Genomic DNA, 17,686 nt, shown 5'->3' on the forward strand with positions numbered 1-17,686 from the left:
TGGTTCTTGATAATTTTACCGAGACGAAGTCGAGGTAAATTATCAAGAACCAGGCCTCGGCGGGTTTAAACCACGAGTTGAAAACCGATTCAAGACACTTTGATTCCCAGTCATAAGTAGCTTTTCGGTAAAAAAGCATCAAAACTTTTTTGTCAAAAAGTAAAAAAATAAATGCAAAATTATAATTGTTCAATTATTTCTTTCAACACAACACCCCTCCAGCTATGAAATGGTAAGGCCCTCGGCCCGATCGGGTAAACAACTCCTTATATGGGAGGGCTGGGAGCGTCGTGCGTATCGCGTGATGTGGCACAACTGTCCCGGCCGTTGCTCTCGACCAATAGGAATGAAGAAACTGTCTTCAGGTGCAACCTCGCGTGTCACGCCCACGTTTCAACAATTTTTACTGGTTATAAACAAAGGTTTATACACACCCACGTGACGCGCTCTCCACCAATAGGAATAGCGAAACTGTCTGAGGTATTTATGAATAGTACATTAATATGAATCCTTGAATATATAAGACGAGGTATCAAACTTTAAAAACCCGTGCCATGCAAAGTTAATACCTTACATTTAATATCCAACGATCATTGCCATACGCTAAAATTCACGATTCAGATTTTAACCAAGATTCCAGGTCACAAGGAACCTGACCCTTATCTGAGTCAGGCTGAGCCAGAAACTGGTAAAGTAAAAGGAGTTTTTGTCAAGGATTCTTTGTTAGTTTGACCCCTTTCTTGTTTTGTTTTTGTTTTCACAGATTTCTGTTTACACTCGCCCCAAAAAATGGGTCAGACCACACTGACCAATTATGGGTCAGGCCACACTGACCAATTATGGGTCAGGCCACACTGACCAATTATGGGTCAGACCCCATTTCACCTGGGAGACCCAATATCGACATGGCAGGTAAGAGTGTAAAATAATGTTGTACCAAAATTACCCGATTGGCACATTTTGATGAGATTTGTTGGAGACCAAATCCTCTCCAATTCACCAAGAAGCTGATCATGCATGGAGTTATTATAGAACCAAGAATCAATAGACCGATCCATTAAGCTCCGCCCCATTGCCTATTGACCAATCACAACGCAACGAAGGTCCGAAAAATAAGGTCCGACATGCGTGCGCGTATTTTGGCACGCGCGGCAGAGTTGTGCAGAAAGGCATTGGAGAGCCCCACATGTTCTTGCTCACATACGCATTGTGGGCGGAGCCTACTGGACCGGTCTATTGTAAGAGAAGTGCTGCAAGCAAACAATGCTGTTAAAAACCAAGCCCCTTTTTAAACTATGGGGTTTACTCTTGACATTTATAAGCTTCTGTGTAATTTCTGCTACGCCACTGTGTAATTTCTGCTATTATAGCAGAAATTACAACAGTACGTGTACCCAAATTTGTTTTAAAAACCAAACTTGTTTGTGTTTAGCGACTCTGGATATAGACCATGTACACTTTATTTACAAAAAGATTAATATTGTACGCCCAGAGTCTCTCTGGAAGGCAAGGTACTACTTTGATCATAAGGACTAGTTTGGGAAACTTTTAAGTTTGCGTCATAAGTTCCACAAAGAGCTAGACTCAAAGTACAATAATTTAAAATGACCGAACAAATTTTGAGATTTTGTATAGTTGATTATATCAGACAGTGCAAATGTCATAACACAACACATATGATTTGTTCCTCCAGTGGGCTGTGTACAAATCATGCCTGCAGGAAGTCCAGACTCCATGTTTTTATCTTGTAAACATGTAATGTCAAAGGTATACATATCGGTAGTAATGATATTCAAAACCAAAATCAAACCAAACCAAGTAATCTGTATGATTGTGAAAGGTTTGGCTTGGAGATGAAAAATGCCAAGCATGCAATACTGATTCCTGATTCCAAAATCAACAACCAAGCACATTGACCGCTTAATGCCATCCTGTATCGAGTTATTCCGTAACTCCTGCGCCTGAACGTACGCAGCATTCATAAATTTAGTTTTTGACCCCCAAGTAGAAGTTCAAAATTGATATTTTACTACTCCTGCAACTTCTAATTTTATGTAAAACAAGCCAGAATGCCATATCCCATGGGTAGATAAATAAATTGGACTTTGAAGATGTCCATTTCAATGTGTTGGGAGGACCATGTCAACAAACTAATGAAAGTATTTTGATGGCTCGACACAAATCTATATACATATCTTTTATCTCTGACTACCTTTATAGCCTTGTGGCCGGAAAAAATGACACAATCGTGGATAACCTGCCTCACTTGTTCAATCAAGGAGGAGAGGACGGCTAGTACAGGCCTGAAACTACACGCAGGCCACAGAGTTAACGGCCTCTATTGCCCCTGGTCTTGGCCTTGGTGCCCTTCAAAAGTTTCCCATTGACTTTAAGATTTTCCAATGGGAATGCCCTTTGCAAAAATGAAACTGGCATTGCCTTTTGAACAAGGTCAAAGACAAAGTTCCAGGACTGCTAGTAAGCCCCTCCTGACGCCAAGCTACACCGAAGAGTCCGACGAGACGTTAGTGTAATTCGTTGGGCTAGGTCGCGGCACATTTGTGCGCCGTGTCGACTGAAATCGGCTGACGTCGCCGCTCGCCGTGGCTCGGTCCCCCGCGCGTCCTCTCTGGCCGCACGAGAACGCGTTGAGGAAGCCCTGTCGGAAACGCTTATTCATGAAGCAGTAGACGATGGGGTTGACACACGCTGAGGCGTACGTCATCAGCTTGAAGATGGTCACCTCGGCCCGGCCAAAGTGCTCCTGGGCGCTCTTCTCAGAGATCATGATCCAGATGTTGCCGACCCAAGATGGCGTCCAGCAGACAAAGAACAGCGCCACGATGACGATGAGCATCTTGACGACGCGTTTCTTGGCCCCGCTGGTTGAGGTGCTCCGCATCGTAGCTTGTGCCGGCTTTTTGTCGGATTTCTTAGTTTTTTTCTCGTTGAGGCTACAGGAGGCTTCGTCTCCCATTTTCTTCATTGCTATTCCGTTCTCCCTTTTCTCTGTGAAAAGAAAAACACCATTTGAAATAATAAGTATTGTTAAATAATCAAGTTTTTTAAAAATATTCTCCATCATCCAGGTAATATAATATAACTCTCTGACCACTTCAGCCGCTTCATCAGGAGGAACACAAGTGAAGATCCCTGGATGTATGCACAGTTCAGTGATCCTGAAACGGTTCACCAACCTTTTGCTGCAACAAGGATCAGTCGGCCTGATTATGCAACCAGAATAGGATGTGAAACTGTCGTCATGAATAGATGGTAAGTTCAGTTGTCTTGATTATAGCAAGAATCATGTTCATTAATCAAGATGTACTCAAAAACGCTTAGTGTATGTGTGACTTGTCCTCGGTTTGGTTTGATATTCAAACTCAAGAAGGAGATACTATCTCGAGATACATTTCCACTGATAAACAGGTTGAAGATATCCCGATATTATTTCCAGTATGCACCTAAAGGTGCCAGGGCCCACTTTCATAAAACCTGGACGCACAAAAACTTGCTAAGCACAGACAAATTTTGCTTAGCAGAAACATGTTACCAGCCGTACATTCCATCAAATTTACACTGTTGTGACTGGTACCACACTCGTGTTTTTCGTTTAGAAATTTGAGAACTCTACCCCATCTATAGGCCTAGCATTTGTATGGTTTCCCAGTATGAAACTCAAGATGCCAGTCAGGCCTCGAATGGTGCCGAGGCTTCTTTTTCCCCTCTGAATTAAAACAACCAATAGGCCGTATTGAACAACCCCTTTGCTGCCATGAAAGTCGCCATCTTGTAGGTCAAAAGGTATGTGCGTCTAAATGCGTACATCAAAGCAATTGCAACATGCATCATCCCAGTTTGATTTCTACGGCACAAGCACGTACACACACACGCTCGCAGACGCCATGTTGTAGGGCAAACATTGAACGGTGACGTCATATTCAATATGGTCTATAGACCCCTTGCACAACGCACAGCGCACTTGCCAGCGCGTCTCCTGCCAGCCATTTTGGATTTTTTTAATCGCACAGAAGGATGGTACTGGATGGACCTTCGAACAATGCACGTTTACCATTTCTGCCTTTTTGGGGAGTCATTCTAGTTCACGTGTTTGACAACCAGAATGTCTGACAGGTGTCGTGCGAGAATGTGCGCTTGGGGTTGTGCAAGCCGCCCTGGGACCTACCATTATCAGCTCCACATTGTTCAAGCTTCATGCCTCTACGTAGCTCTCGGATGATAAGGCCATAAGCAGTGAGCATCGTGAAGAGTGGAGCCACCATTAGAATCACAAACAAACACATCTGTAATAAGCCGGAGTGAATAATATTCAGTTTTATCAGCTGGTCTTGCACATGCAATCAATGTTTTATTAATAATAATCGATTTTTATGTTGCGCTTTATGCAGCCTGCAGGGTGTATCATAGTGCTTCTGACATTATTACCCCTGGGCCTAATTTCATAGAGCTGCTTAAGCACAAAATTTTGCTTAAGCAAAAAAATCCTTGCTTTAGTAAAATCAGATAACCGGCCCAAGACTCCACTCAATGGTTATGCTAGGTAAACAACAGCTAAATATCAGTCTCAATCAATGTATATGGCATGACAATTTTGCCAGTAACATGTGAAAAATAAGCAAGCTATTTTCTTGCTTGAACATTTTTTTTGCTTAAGCAGCTCTATGAAATTGGCCCCTGGTCATGGGCCTTAAATCATTCCTTAAACCATCTCAGCTCCCTGGGGAGTATACAGCCAAATACAGCCAAATATGTAGCGCACTAAGCTAATCAATCACAGGAACCATCTCTTGCCCATTAACCCCTGGGTGGAGAGAAGCTTATATGGTTTAGTGCCTTGCTCAGGGACCCTAGTTTCACGATCGGGACTCGAACCACCACTTGGCTGAAAAGAAAAAAACAGAGCTTGAGTTCGATCCTCTTATTTATTCAGTCACGACACCCCATCTTCGTCATTGCTGTTTTATGATGTACCAGTGATGACAAATTTTTGTCTGAACTAAGGTAACTGGCATTCTACATGTACTGTATTCTGCTTGTTTTCTTCTTCAGAAATTAGTGTTATTTTAACATCCTTCGTTGTTACTTTTGATTCTTTTTTCTGTATCTGTTTAACAATGTCAACGTCAACACCTCAGTTTTTGCGGTGTATGAAATTGGGCCATCTGTGAGTAATGTTTGTACATTCATTTTGAGTTGGGAAAATGCACATGGTTTAGTTTCGTGTAAACTGAACTGAAAGTTAAAATGTGTTTTCTTTCATTATTTTCTTGCAACTTTAATGAAAAATTAAGTCAAAAGTTTCACAGATTTGTTCTTTAAAGGCAGTGGACACTAGTGGTAACTACTCAAAATAATTATTTAGCATAAAAATCTTTCTTGATTACGAGTAATGGGGAGAGGTTGATAGTATAGAACGTTGTGAGAAACGGCTCTCTCTGAAGTGGCATAGTTTTCAAGAAAGAAGTAATTTTCCACGAATTTGATTTCGAGACCTCAGATTTAGAATTTAAGGTTTCGAAATCAAGCATATCTGAAAGCACACAACTTCGTGTGGCGAGGGTGTTTTTTCTGTCATTAATATCTCGCAACTTCGACGACCGACTGAGCTCAAATTTTCACAGGCTTGTTATTTTATGCATATGTTGAGATACACCAACTGTGAAGACTAGTCTTTGACAATTACCAATAGTGTCCAGTGTCTTTAATCCACAGTTGGGATACACCAAGTGAGAATACTGGTCTTTGACAGTTACCAAAGGTGTCCAGTGCCTTTAACCTAGACTGATTAACTATAGAAACTCACCCTATAAATTGTTCGATAGAGTGTAGCAGGCCAAATCTCATCGCATCTGAATACCGTGCCGCTGTTGAACGAGAATAACTTGCTGAAGATTACCGCTGGTAGATTGAGAAACAAAGCCACCATCCACACCCCAACTATGGCCTATTTGGGAAATAACATCAGTAAACACTTTTAAAGATTTCTTTCAGTCAACCTCTACAAAACCTGTCACGTCAAAATTTTCACTTTAAAAATCATTCTGGGAAAAATCCACATGTTTAACATTTATAATTTCGCCAAATTGAGAACTTTTAATATAGCCTCAGTTTAGCATGAGCCCCTCCACAAATTGTTGTGGTTTATCACGACCCCTTCCCCCCCCCCCCCTTCCCAGAACTCTCCGTAGAAGGTAAGGGAGCCTTACCCTCCAGACCAAGACTGAACTATGATGGCCCGTCAACAAATTTTCATGAATTTTGTTGCATTTGTACTTTTAAAACCACACCCTGTCAGCCGAGGAACACACAAGTCTTCGGCTTCTCCCTTTTTTGTGGTCCTATATTACAAACATTTCCCCTCCCCTTTAAAATCCCACTCGAGTGACATGCCTGTTGAATTGTTCACATTACTCGGGAAAAATCATGTTTCATGTTTCCTGGATTTATTGTATGAGTAAATTTATAAGTAAACTTTGTAACAAAGACCTCTCCGCAAATACTGGGGCGCGTGCGTAAAGCTTGGAATTAGGTGCATTGTGGTCTAGCTGGTGATCAAATTTGATCCATATCTATCCCACAATGCACCTCATTCAACAGTCTGCGCTGGTATTTGCGAAAAGGTCTATGATCATAAACTTCCCCTTCCCTGAGTCCCCCTCCCCCTGACTGATTCCTGTCCATCATTTTGTCCCACCTGTCTCACAGTTATCGCAACCTACCTTGTACGCGTGCGCTTTTGTCTGCCAGACACGAGACGACAGAGGGTTGCAGATGGCATGATACCTCTCCAGTGATATTACCACCATGGTCCATACCGACACTGTGACTGATATACCTATAATAATAAGGTAAGGTACAACTTATTGAAATGTTTTTTTTTAATTTTTTTATTTTTTTAATTTATTTATTGACATCCAACAGCGGATAGCCGCCACTTACAGGAATCATTAAAAACTATGTTGATTGATATCAAAGTCATCAAAGCCAGAGACCAAATTAAGACAATTTTTACAGATAAGAACATTTGCAAATATGTAGTCATAAATACCCCAGACAGTTTCTCTACTCCTATTGGTGGAGAGCGCGTCATGTGGGGGTGTTTAAACGGTTGATAATGACCAGCTGGAGCTGTCTGTAACCGGCTGGCTTCTGCGTGTCGGGCACGTGCGCGCAAGATTAGCACGCTGAATGCAATTCATAGCTATTAGTAACAGCACGTAATCTATTTGTAAGCTTGCAGGGTCGTTGCCGTGCGATAAAGGCCCTCGCCTTCGGCTCGACCCTACCGGTTTTAAACAGCCATTTAAGAACATGTCGCTACCCCTTTATTCCCTCATTTAAAACAAAGATATAAAACACAAATGCTTAAGAAAGAAAACGAAAATCAAATATAGATCACTATTATGGCAATGAAACAATAACACAAAATAAACCAATATGGAATATGACATAATCAGTAAACTTGGAATTGAAAAAAAAGTACTATCAACCATAAACACTTAAATGAGGCTAAACCTTTATCATCCATACAAAAAACTACCACTTGGAATGGCCAACCAAGACCATATAATAACAAAAATTGTGAGGTTATGTTAAAAACTTAGAAACCAGAAAAAAAATTGGCTATAACAGGCACATTTTTGTTTTAGCTTTAGTAGAGAGGGTACCAACCAACAAACCTGATATGAATGTTTTGGGTTGGTTTTCTGTCAATTTCTGCCCACGCATAGAAGATTAATTTACCAAAAGCATAATTGATAAAGAGCACCCACATCTCAATGGGAAACAACTTTGGACATGCCTTTGCAACTTCAACGACGATCGGGTCCAATGTTCATTAGGTTAGTTATTTTATGCATATGTTGGGATACACCAAGAAGAATACTGGTCTTTGACTAAAGACAGCAAAAAAAAGGTTAGCCAAAAGTCTTTTATTCCTATCTGAAAGCACACAAATTCGTCCAACAAGGGTGTATTTTCTTTTATCATTTTCTCCCAACTCTGATGACCAATTTGAGCTCAAATTTTCACAGGTTTGTTATTTTATGCCTATGTTGAGATACACTAAGTGAGAACACTGGTCTTTTACAATTACCTTCCCTTTAAAGGCACTAGAAACTATTGGTTATTACTCAAAATAATTGTTAGCATAAAACCTTAACTTGGTATCAGGCAATGGAGAGCTGTTGATAGTTTAAAATATTGTGAGAAACGGCTCCCTCTTAAGTAACTAGTTTTTGAGAAGGTGGTAAATCTAACTCGAGTAATAAAAGACATCAGCTAAAGCCTTTTATTAGGCATCTGAAAGCATACAAAGTTGTGCACAAAATGGTGTTTTTTCTTACACTATTATTCTCTTGCGACTTTGATGACCAAATGATGACCAGTAACAAGCACTATCATGCAAAAAATTGAAATTTGGTTGGTAGTCCTATTTTTATCAAGGAAGAAATTGCATGCTTAGCAAATTTTTGTGCTTAGCAGCTCTATGAAATTGGGCCCTGGTCTTTGACGATTACCAAACGTGTCCAGTGCCTTTAACGTGTAGCATCACAGATCAAATGGCCTCAGGCTAATCAGCTAGAAACACTGATGAGGAGAGTTTGTAGTGAAGCGTTGAGTTAATGAAAGCCATTGGAAACTTAACAATTATTCTGTGAATTAAAAAAATCCTATCGCTTTTTCCAATTAATTACCAGAAAATGAAGCTTCGTAAACGGATATAATTTAATCACAGATTTTCAGGCAGCGTTTTGTCGGTTAGTCTTTTCAAATGTGGTGCCGTTTTTGGGGGTCTGATTTCAGAACTATAATAAGGGTATATAGGCACGGTGAACATCTGAGAGGTTGTTTGTGAATATACATTTTTAAATAATTCTAAAGTTTATGTTTTTTGTGTATCTTTTTTCCCTATTTAAAGCCATTATACACTTTCGGTAAACAGCATTGTCCAAGTCACACACTTCGTGTATCACAACTTATATATAAAATAACAAACCTGTGAAAATTTAGGTTCAATCGGTCATCGGAGTCGGGAGAAAATAACGGGAAAACCCATTCTTGTTTCCGCGCGTTTCGCCGTGTCATGACATGTGTTTAAAATAAATCCGTAATTCTCGCTTACGAGAATTTATATTGTTTCATGGAACAATATTTCAAGAGAAGTCTTTCACCATAACCTTCTGTAAACCCTGTAAATTATTTGTAAATCTGTGAACTTTTTTTTCTTCTTTTTCTGTACCGAAAAGTGTATAATGGCTTTAACAATTGCTTGTTTTAACCACTCTGTAAATTCTGATTTAACTTGGCCCTTTAGCAACGAGTTTTGAATGTTTTTAATTAGTGTGAATAATTAATTAACTAGATTATTTTCTCGTGACACCAACATTTTTATGATTTCTTCGTTCACAGATGGGTTGTTTTATTACTCAATGGCTGGAAATTGATACACGGCCGTTATCTACTCAAGGGCTTGAATTCGGTACTGGAACACAGATCTAGACCGATCCCGAGGTCATTAATTTAAATAGCATTGGGGTAGTAAATTAATGACTGGACACATCTGGTGGTCCTGCGTTTTTTGTTCAGATGTTGACTTGTAGTCAGATAATTCTCTGCCAGTTCTTATGTTCTCCTTCCAATTAGAGTGAACAGTACTTCTCTGTTTTTCTGTGTAAGATTTAAGGCCATTTTAATTAATAATATAACATCTCTTATATCGTTGCGGTACCCGCTGCCAAAACATGGGATTCGAACTGCCTCTAGCTACCGGGCAACCTCGGTAGTCTAGTTGGTAAGACACTGCTCTAGAATTGCAAGGTTCGTGGGTTCGAATCCCACCCGAGTAACATGCCTGTGATATTTTTTCACAGGACTCTGGGAAAGTACTGAGTATACAGTGCTAACACACATCGGTGTATGGGTAAAAAACAAAATTAATAGTAATATAATGTTTTACTCCAAATTTTTAACTATGTAACTGTTCATGTAATTCTGCCGCTGACAGCGAGTTGAATTGATTTTGTAATAAACCATTGAGATGAATGAATGAATAAATGAAAGGAGAATGCTTACCCATAGCTAATTGATATTGTTCAAATTAAAACAGTTCACATGTTAAATGCACTGGACACTATTGGTTAATACTCAATATAACGGTTAGTTAGCAAACAAACTTTCTTGGTAGTAAGCATTGAAGAACTGTTTATACTAAAAGAAAGTTGTGAGAAAAGACTTCCTCTGAAGTAACGTAATTTGGAGAAAGAGGTAATTTCTCACTCAAATTTTAAAAGACTTCAGACCTGAAACTTTTTTAGGCATATGAAGTAACACAAATTTGTGCGACAACTGCATTTTTTCTTTCACTATTCTATTGCAAATTCGATGACCATTTGAGTAAAATGTTCACAGGTTTGTTATTTTGTGCTTATGTTGGGATACACCAAGGGAGAAGACTAGTCTTTAAACTGTTTTTTCTTCTTTCTCTCATTTCAGTTCTTGTCTTGCAAAACAAGAGTGGTACAGTAAACATATGAGCTATTAAGCACTGCTGTCTTCTGGATTCCACCCAATAGTTGAACCTAAGTGAATCTGTGTCCATGAACTCAACAGCAACAAAGAGGGCGACAGAATCTATTTGGGATTTATGTGGGAGAAGAAAAAGAAAAAACCCAGATGGCTTCTTGATGAAGGTACAGTATGTGTGTTCTGGAATTTTAAATTGGATCGGTTTAAAAGTTTGCATCAGAAATCATTTCTCTATAGATAACTTTGATTAGAAAACCATCGCCTGTTTTCACCTGTAATGATTTTCAGATGCTTGATTTCGAGACCCCAAAAATTTAATTCTGAGGTCTCGAAATCAAACTCATGGAAATTTACTTCTTTCTCGAAAACTATGTCACTTTAGAGGGAGCCTTTTCTCACAATACTTATAGTATCAACCTCTCCTTATTACTCGTTACCAAGTAAGGTTTTATGCTTATAATTATTTTGAGTAACTACCAATGGTGCACACTGCCTTTAAGACCCGTTGCCGCGCGTTTTCTTCTTTTCACAATAAAGCAACATAAGATTTCAGGGTTCTAAGACGTTTTCTGTTTTGCGAAGCTCTTGGCTTAAAAGGGCCCTTGATAATCACTCTTAAAATAAATGGTAGTAACAACTTTTGGTTAGAGGTCTACATCAGCTTTCGATATAGTATAAAACATTATAGATGTGTGTCCTGCTTGAATAATATCTTAAAAGGCACTGGACACCTTTGATAATTGTCAAAGACTAGCATTCTGACATATGCCGAAATAACAAAAGAGTGAACATTTGGACTCAATTTGTCATTGAAGTTGCAAGAGAGTAATGACAGAAAAGAAAACCCCTTGTTGTGCAATTGTGTGTGTTTTCAGATACCTTTTAATAAAAGGCTTCAGGCCCGGAAGTCTTTGAATATTTTAATGAGATATTACCCCTTTCTCAAAAACTATGTTACTTCAGAGGGAGCCGTTTCTTACAATGTTGTTTCACTGTTAACATCTCTCCTTTGCATGTTACCAAGTAAGTTTTTAATTTATTTTGGGTAATTTCCGACAGTTCCAGTGCCTTTAAAGACTGAAATTCGAAAGGCTATCGGCCTCTGAAGTAGAACGGGGTTCAATAACTCCACTGGAGAAAAATACATGCGATCAACACATTATGAAAAACGCAGATAACAATCTTACCGAAGGAAAACTGCGTAGCGGTTAAAGACAAAAGGTACCTGGCGATGCACCTGTTTTAAGCCAGCATTGCGTTACAGTGCAACGGAACTGTCTAGCAATTTAACATTAAGTGGGTGAATGGGTTTGAATATACTAGTTAGGTCTGAAACAGTGGTAGGTCCAAGAAACTAATTCAGCATGAAAGCATCAGTAACAAAATGCAAACAAACAATAATAAGGCCAAGTAAAAAAAAATACCAGTTGATCGTCCGGGGTTTTTCCTATAAAAAGGAGGATAGGGGCATTTTATTTTTGTCAAAGGTGGCCGCCAAGCATCTTAATTCAAACTGGCCACCAGTTCATCAGTTTCAAGTCGCCACTTACTTAAATTAGCTACAAGTTATTAACAGATTATTTAGTCTTATGAGAAATTCACAGAAAACAAAATTCTTTTTGAAAATAAACTGTAGAAATTTTTTTTTTAAAAATGCGGCCTCTAAAAAAAGAATGAGGGAGGAGACGATCAACTGGTATTCATTTTAAATTGGCCAAATAGTCAAAACATGATATTGTATGGATTCCACCACTGGGAATTACGCGCGATGCTGCACGTTTCTTCCAATTGGCCGAATATTTTTTTGTCTGGGGACTCCCAGGCAACGAAATTACATTTCACGCCATCCCAATTTGGACACTCTGTTCTAATTTTACGTCGAGGTATTTAGGTCAGAAGTAGGTAAATTGATTTTCTCACTTTGGTATTTGTTTAATGCAGGTTTATGGATATTGTTAAGATGTTCACAGGGGTGGGCTTGTTGTCTGTTTGGTCATACTCAGACTGCAAAGGTAAAGGGTTGGCATTTCTATAGAGACTAAACTGGGGTATGACTTGGTGGCCATTTATGGGTTGGTTTCAAATGATTAAAATGGTGCTTACAATTTTTAAGGTAACCGCATATAGCTACATTAATTTTCTCAAATTGGTATTTTAATGCAGGTTTATGGATATTGTTAAGATGTTCACTGGGGCGGGCTTGTTGTCTGTTTGGTCATACTCAGACTGCAAAGGTAAAGGGTTGGCATTTCTATAGAGACTAAACTGGGGTATGACTTGGTGGCCATTTATGGGTTGGTTTCAAATGATTAAAATGGTGCTTACAATTTTTAAGGTAACCGCATATAGCTACATTAATTTTCTCAAATTGGTATTTTAATGCAGGTTTATGGATATTGTTAAGATGTTCACTGGGGCGGGCTTGTTGTCTGTTTGGTCATACTCAGACTGCAAAGGTAAAGGGTTGGCATTTCTATAGAGACTAAACTGGGGTATGACTTGGTGGCCATTTATGGGTTGGTTTCAAATGATTAAAATGGTGCTTACAATTTTTAAGGTAACCGCATATAGCTACATTAATTTTCTCAAATTGGTATTTTAATGCAGGTTTATGGATATTGTTAAGATGTTCACTGGGGCGGGCTTGTTGTCTGTTTGGTCATACTCAGACTGCAAAGGTAAAGGGTTGGCATTTCTATAGAGACTAAACTGGGGTATGACTTGGTGGCCATTTATGGGTTGGTTTCAAATGATTAAAATGGTGCTTACAATTTTTAAGGTAACCGCATATAGCTACATTAATTTTCTCAAATTGGTATTTTAATGCAGGTTTATGGATATTGTTAAGATGTTCACTGGGGCGGGCTTGTTGTCTGTTTGGTCATACTCAGACTGCAAAGGCAAAGGGTTGACATTTCTAGAGACTTAACTGGAGTATGACTTGGTGGCCATTTATGGCTTGGTTTCAAATGATCAAAATGGTGCTTACGATATTTAAGGGAATGGCATATAGCTACATTAATTTTCTCAAATTGGTATTTTAATGCAGGTTGATGGATATTGTTAAGATGTTCACTGGGGCGGGCTTGTTGTCTGTTTGGAGACACTCACAGTCGTACTCAGACTGCAAAGGCAAAGGGTTGGTATTTCTAGAGACTGGGGTATGGCTTGGTGGCCATGTATGGGTTGGTTTCAAATGTTCCAAACTGGCCGCTTAAAGGAACATTACATAAACGGTGTTTGAAGCTTTTGCATGGTGTAGAGAACAAGAGAAGTATAAATATGAAAAGTAGACTTGCGGGTACAACCATGTGAAAATCTCTCCTGAAGACGAGCAGAGTATACTGTTCGAAACGTCGAGACCAAACCGGCTCTTTTCAGAGCCAACACTCCCTCATAAGCGAACAACATTATATAATTGCTTTTGCTAACATAGCAGTTGCTGGCAGTACTTTATGTAATCCACAAATAAAAAACTGACAAACCTGTAGAAGTTTGAGATCGATCGGCCATCTGGGTCATGAGATAATAGTGACAAACCAAGTACATATTTTGCATGACATCGATGCAAACAAAAAATGAATAAAACGCTCACTGAGCTGCGACATTTGATTATTTCTTTATTTCTCGTCAAATACGTCACTTTACAGACATAAGTATTTCAAGGGATGTTTTCTACTATCATCATCATTAGACCGTGAAAGTTACCTATATGTAAATATGTGATCTTCACGATTTGTTTGCTTACCAATTCTGTAATGTTCCTTTAATGAGTAATGGGTTTGTTTCAAATGTTCCAAATATTGACAATTTTAAAGGGAACGGCATTTCTTGTGTATACCTCTGCCTTTTCAATCCTACTTTTTTTTTTTGCTGTTAGAATTATGTAATGCAGTCCCAATTTTTTTTAATGACGGTACTCATTATTTCATACTTAATTAAAGCATAACATAAGTATGTTATATGTAGAACAGTTGTCAATGACTCGCTTGTGAAAGGGTTTTTATGCTCGTGTTGGTGTCTGAAAAGATTCCATTGTGTGGGGTTTCAACTGGTTCCAAATGGGACTGACAATAGAGAACGGCATAATGAGAACATGCCACGCCGTCAACATTATTTTGGCTCATTAAAGGGTAACATTTCGTATTCTGAATATTAAAGGCACTGAATATGCAACTTTGTCAATTTTCAAAGACCCTTGTTCAACACTTCGTCCCGTTCGTACGACAAAACAGCTTGTCGCTGTATACTTGTTTTTTGTCAGAATGTATTGATGTAAATTGGGCTGTTTTGTCATGGAATTGCCGTATTTTAAAGACAGTGGACACTATTGGTAATTGTCAAAGACCTGTCTTCTCATTTGGTGTATATCAACATATGCATAAAATAATAAACCTGTGAAAATTTGAGCTTGATTGGTAGTCAGAGTTGCGAGATAACTATGAAAGAAAGTTGTGTGCGTTCAGATGCTTGATTTCGAGACCTCAAATTCTAAACTTGAGGTCTCGAAATCAAATTCGTGGAAAATTACTTCTTTCTCGAAAACAACGTCACTTCAGAGGGAGCTGTTTCTCACAACGTTTTATACTATCAACCTCTCCCTATCACTAGTAATCAAGAAAGGTTTAATGAAAATAATTATTTTGAGTAATTACCAAAAGTGCCACTGCCTTTAAAGAAGAGCACCACATACAACAATATTGGGGAAATTATAGATAGATAGATAGATCATTTTGTATTATTAAAATACTGTCCTCGCAGCACAAAAAGGCTGAATTACAATTTTACACTTTACAAATTTACAAACAATATAATTATACAAGTTGAAATTAAATAGGAGGTTGAGTATGACACTATTAATTGAGGCACAGTTTTTCATTTCAAATATTGCAAATTGGAAATAAATAAAAATTATTTCTTCAAAAGAGATTTTACTCATGGTTGTACCCGCAAGTTTACTATTCATATTTACATTTATAGTTACTCTTATTCTCCACACCATGCAAAGCTTCAAACACCATTTCAGCCACAATATTTTACATTCAAATACATTTTGAGGTAAACTCACCTTGAATGTACGGTACGATTTTGCAAATAAAAGCTCCGAAGACGAATCGTCCAAGCATGTTCCCAACCACCGTAAACGGCATGCAGAATATACCAAAGAGGAGATCGCTAAAGGCCAGACTCAGCAGGAACATGTTGGTCACCGTACGCATCCTCTTATCCTGGGCTAGCGTGACGAGAACCAAGATGTTGCCCACGATGGCCAGCACGAAGACGATGCCGTACAGCGTAGCGGTCAGGTAGATATTCAACCCGAACCCGATCCGGACGCTCCTGTTACGGTCATCGTCAAAATCTTCCGTGATCAACGAAGAGTTCGTCGAGTTTACATCCACTATACTGGTCACTAAGAAAGTAGAATTGACCGGTGGAAGGCTGCTATCCAAAAGCGAGTACGGGTAGGCGGTGGTCGCAGTCGCCATGATACTTAGATGAGGGTTCTTGATGAAAAGTATAGCTTCTTCACAAGACGAAATTAAGTTGGACTTTACACACTGTCAAATATATCCAAGTTAATCAAATCGCCACTTCACTGTGCGAGGTTGTTTTTTTTTTATATCAAGGACTACCAAACTCTAGTTTTCAAGTATGACACAACGTCACACTACCATCCAGGTCTCGGGAGAAAGAATGAGATCCCTCGAGTGTTACAAATGGTGCACTCTCCTGTGTGAAGATTGGTAATTTGTGAAATATTATTGAAATTTGTTCCGTCTTGGACTAGTCTCTTAGGCGCCTTGGTGTCCACTTTGGACGCATCCAACAATCGCAGCACGCCGATCATTAATCCTCGAGATGTTGTCACAACAAATTGATTTCCATCCGATATTTGGTCAATACTTGAGGGTTTTGAAGACGCAGAGACAAATCATTGCTATGGAGTTCCGCCGCTGACAGAAGAATTAATAAAACCTTGTATTTACAGCAAGCGGTGTAAGACTCCAGTCATACAACGTGGCTTTTGAACATGTGATGATTTTATTTCTTCTCAACCCACACTTCTCTGTGCCCAGATTGTGCAAGGCTTAGCCGTTCTGAACGCAACTGTCATAAGCTTCTACCGTTATGCGCGGAGCAGCTCCCACTGATGTTTATCACAATCCAAGCTTCCCTCCGGGGGGATCCACAGTCAGATAAGTTGCGGGCATCAAAGGCTGGGTCTTGTCTCCCGCATCAATGATAGAGAAGTTAGCATCTCATTTCACCCCGGTGAGTAAAAAGCAGAGTGGTGACACTAGACTAGTACAAGTCGACTTGAGTTGTATTATACAGTCGCCAACAGTCTTCAACCACCCTGTCTATACCACCTGAAAATAAACACAAAATAAACGAGAAAATTATTCTAATGAGGTTCTCGAAGCTGTATAAGTAGATGCATGAGAACAGTTTCTTTAGGCACAGATGGTTCCTCCAGTGGTATATTCCTCTTATAAAGCACCTGTTCTGGGGATGAATGGCAATGCGTTCGTCAATATTTGCAGTGATGTGTGACATCGTTCATTATTGTTCCCCTCTTGTTGTAGCCGCCCACTGTGATAAATCGATGCTAAGTTATAAATATGTACGTTACAATTTTGTTTTATAATAAATATGAAACTTGTAAAGTCAAATTTGATCTATATAGCTGATGTGGCCAATGTTCAATTCATTTGAATGCTGGTGAAGTTGCTCTTGGCAGATGGATTATAGACAAAATGTGCACTTTGGAATCCCAACAAGCAAGGAAAACACTCCAACAAAAAGAATGCCCTAATAGTATGGCCTATATTCTTCTTTTGGGAACAATGAGTAAACAAAGAAATGAAAACATAAAGCTTCAGTGTTCATCACTTAAAAATTAACACACAAATTAGTCAATGGCCTGACGTTTCGACCCTAGCATGAGTCTTTCTCGAAGGCTGATAGAAAGACTCTGCTAGGGTCGGAAGGCCAGGCCATTAACGAATTTTTGCATTTATACCATCGGTCCTTTAAGTTATTAAGTTATTTGCAATTGTATAGCTAAATCTATTTTCTTACAACAAAAAACCCCACCCAGATACATGTTTCAGTAACATCGTGACAACATCAT

At 39.1% G+C, this 17,686-nt stretch overlaps 1 protein-coding gene and 1 long non-coding RNA gene across 2 annotated transcripts; one reads left to right on the forward strand and one right to left on the reverse strand.

Annotated features, from left to right (window-relative positions):
* Positions 1-2,476: 2,476 nt before the first annotated feature.
* LOC139936036 (cholecystokinin receptor-like) lies at positions 2,477-16,654 on the reverse strand. Its single transcript, XM_071930747.1, has 5 exons — positions 15,617-16,654; positions 6,741-6,856; positions 5,825-5,965; positions 4,187-4,304; positions 2,477-3,009 (listed from the first exon to the last, which is right to left on the reverse strand). The coding sequence occupies exons 1-5, from the start codon at positions 16,035-16,037 to the stop codon at positions 2,501-2,503; spliced, it is 1,305 nt and encodes a 434-aa protein (XP_071786848.1). The 5' UTR covers positions 16,038-16,654; the 3' UTR covers positions 2,477-2,500.
* Positions 3,145-16,759, forward strand: LOC139936037 (uncharacterized). Its single transcript, XR_011785880.1, has 4 exons — positions 3,145-3,273; positions 6,727-6,869; positions 10,516-10,712; positions 16,629-16,759. It is a non-coding gene; the product is annotated as an uncharacterized lncRNA (long non-coding RNA).
* The last annotated feature ends 927 nt before the right edge of the window (positions 16,760-17,686 follow it).

This window comes from Asterias amurensis, chromosome 4 (genome assembly GCF_032118995.1).
Source record: "Asterias amurensis chromosome 4, ASM3211899v1".
Lineage (NCBI taxonomy): Eukaryota > Metazoa > Echinodermata > Asteroidea > Forcipulatida > Asteriidae > Asterias > Asterias amurensis.

What these genes read in the sequence shown, in the direction of transcription:
- LOC139936036 (XM_071930747.1), bottom strand. Translation starts at nt 16,037, where the DNA reads ATGGCGACTGCGACCACCGCCTACCCGTACTCGCTTTTGGATAGCAGC. An exon ending in TCTATCGAACAATTTATAGG is followed by an intron (nt 4,305 to 5,824) that starts GTGAGTTTCTAT and finishes GGCTTATTACAG; the next exon opens with ATGTGTTTGTTTGTGATTCT. An exon ending in ACAATGTGGAGCTGATAATG is followed by an intron (nt 3,010 to 4,186) that starts GTAGGTCCCAGG and finishes TTCTTTTCACAG; the next exon opens with AGAAAAGGGAGAACGGAATA.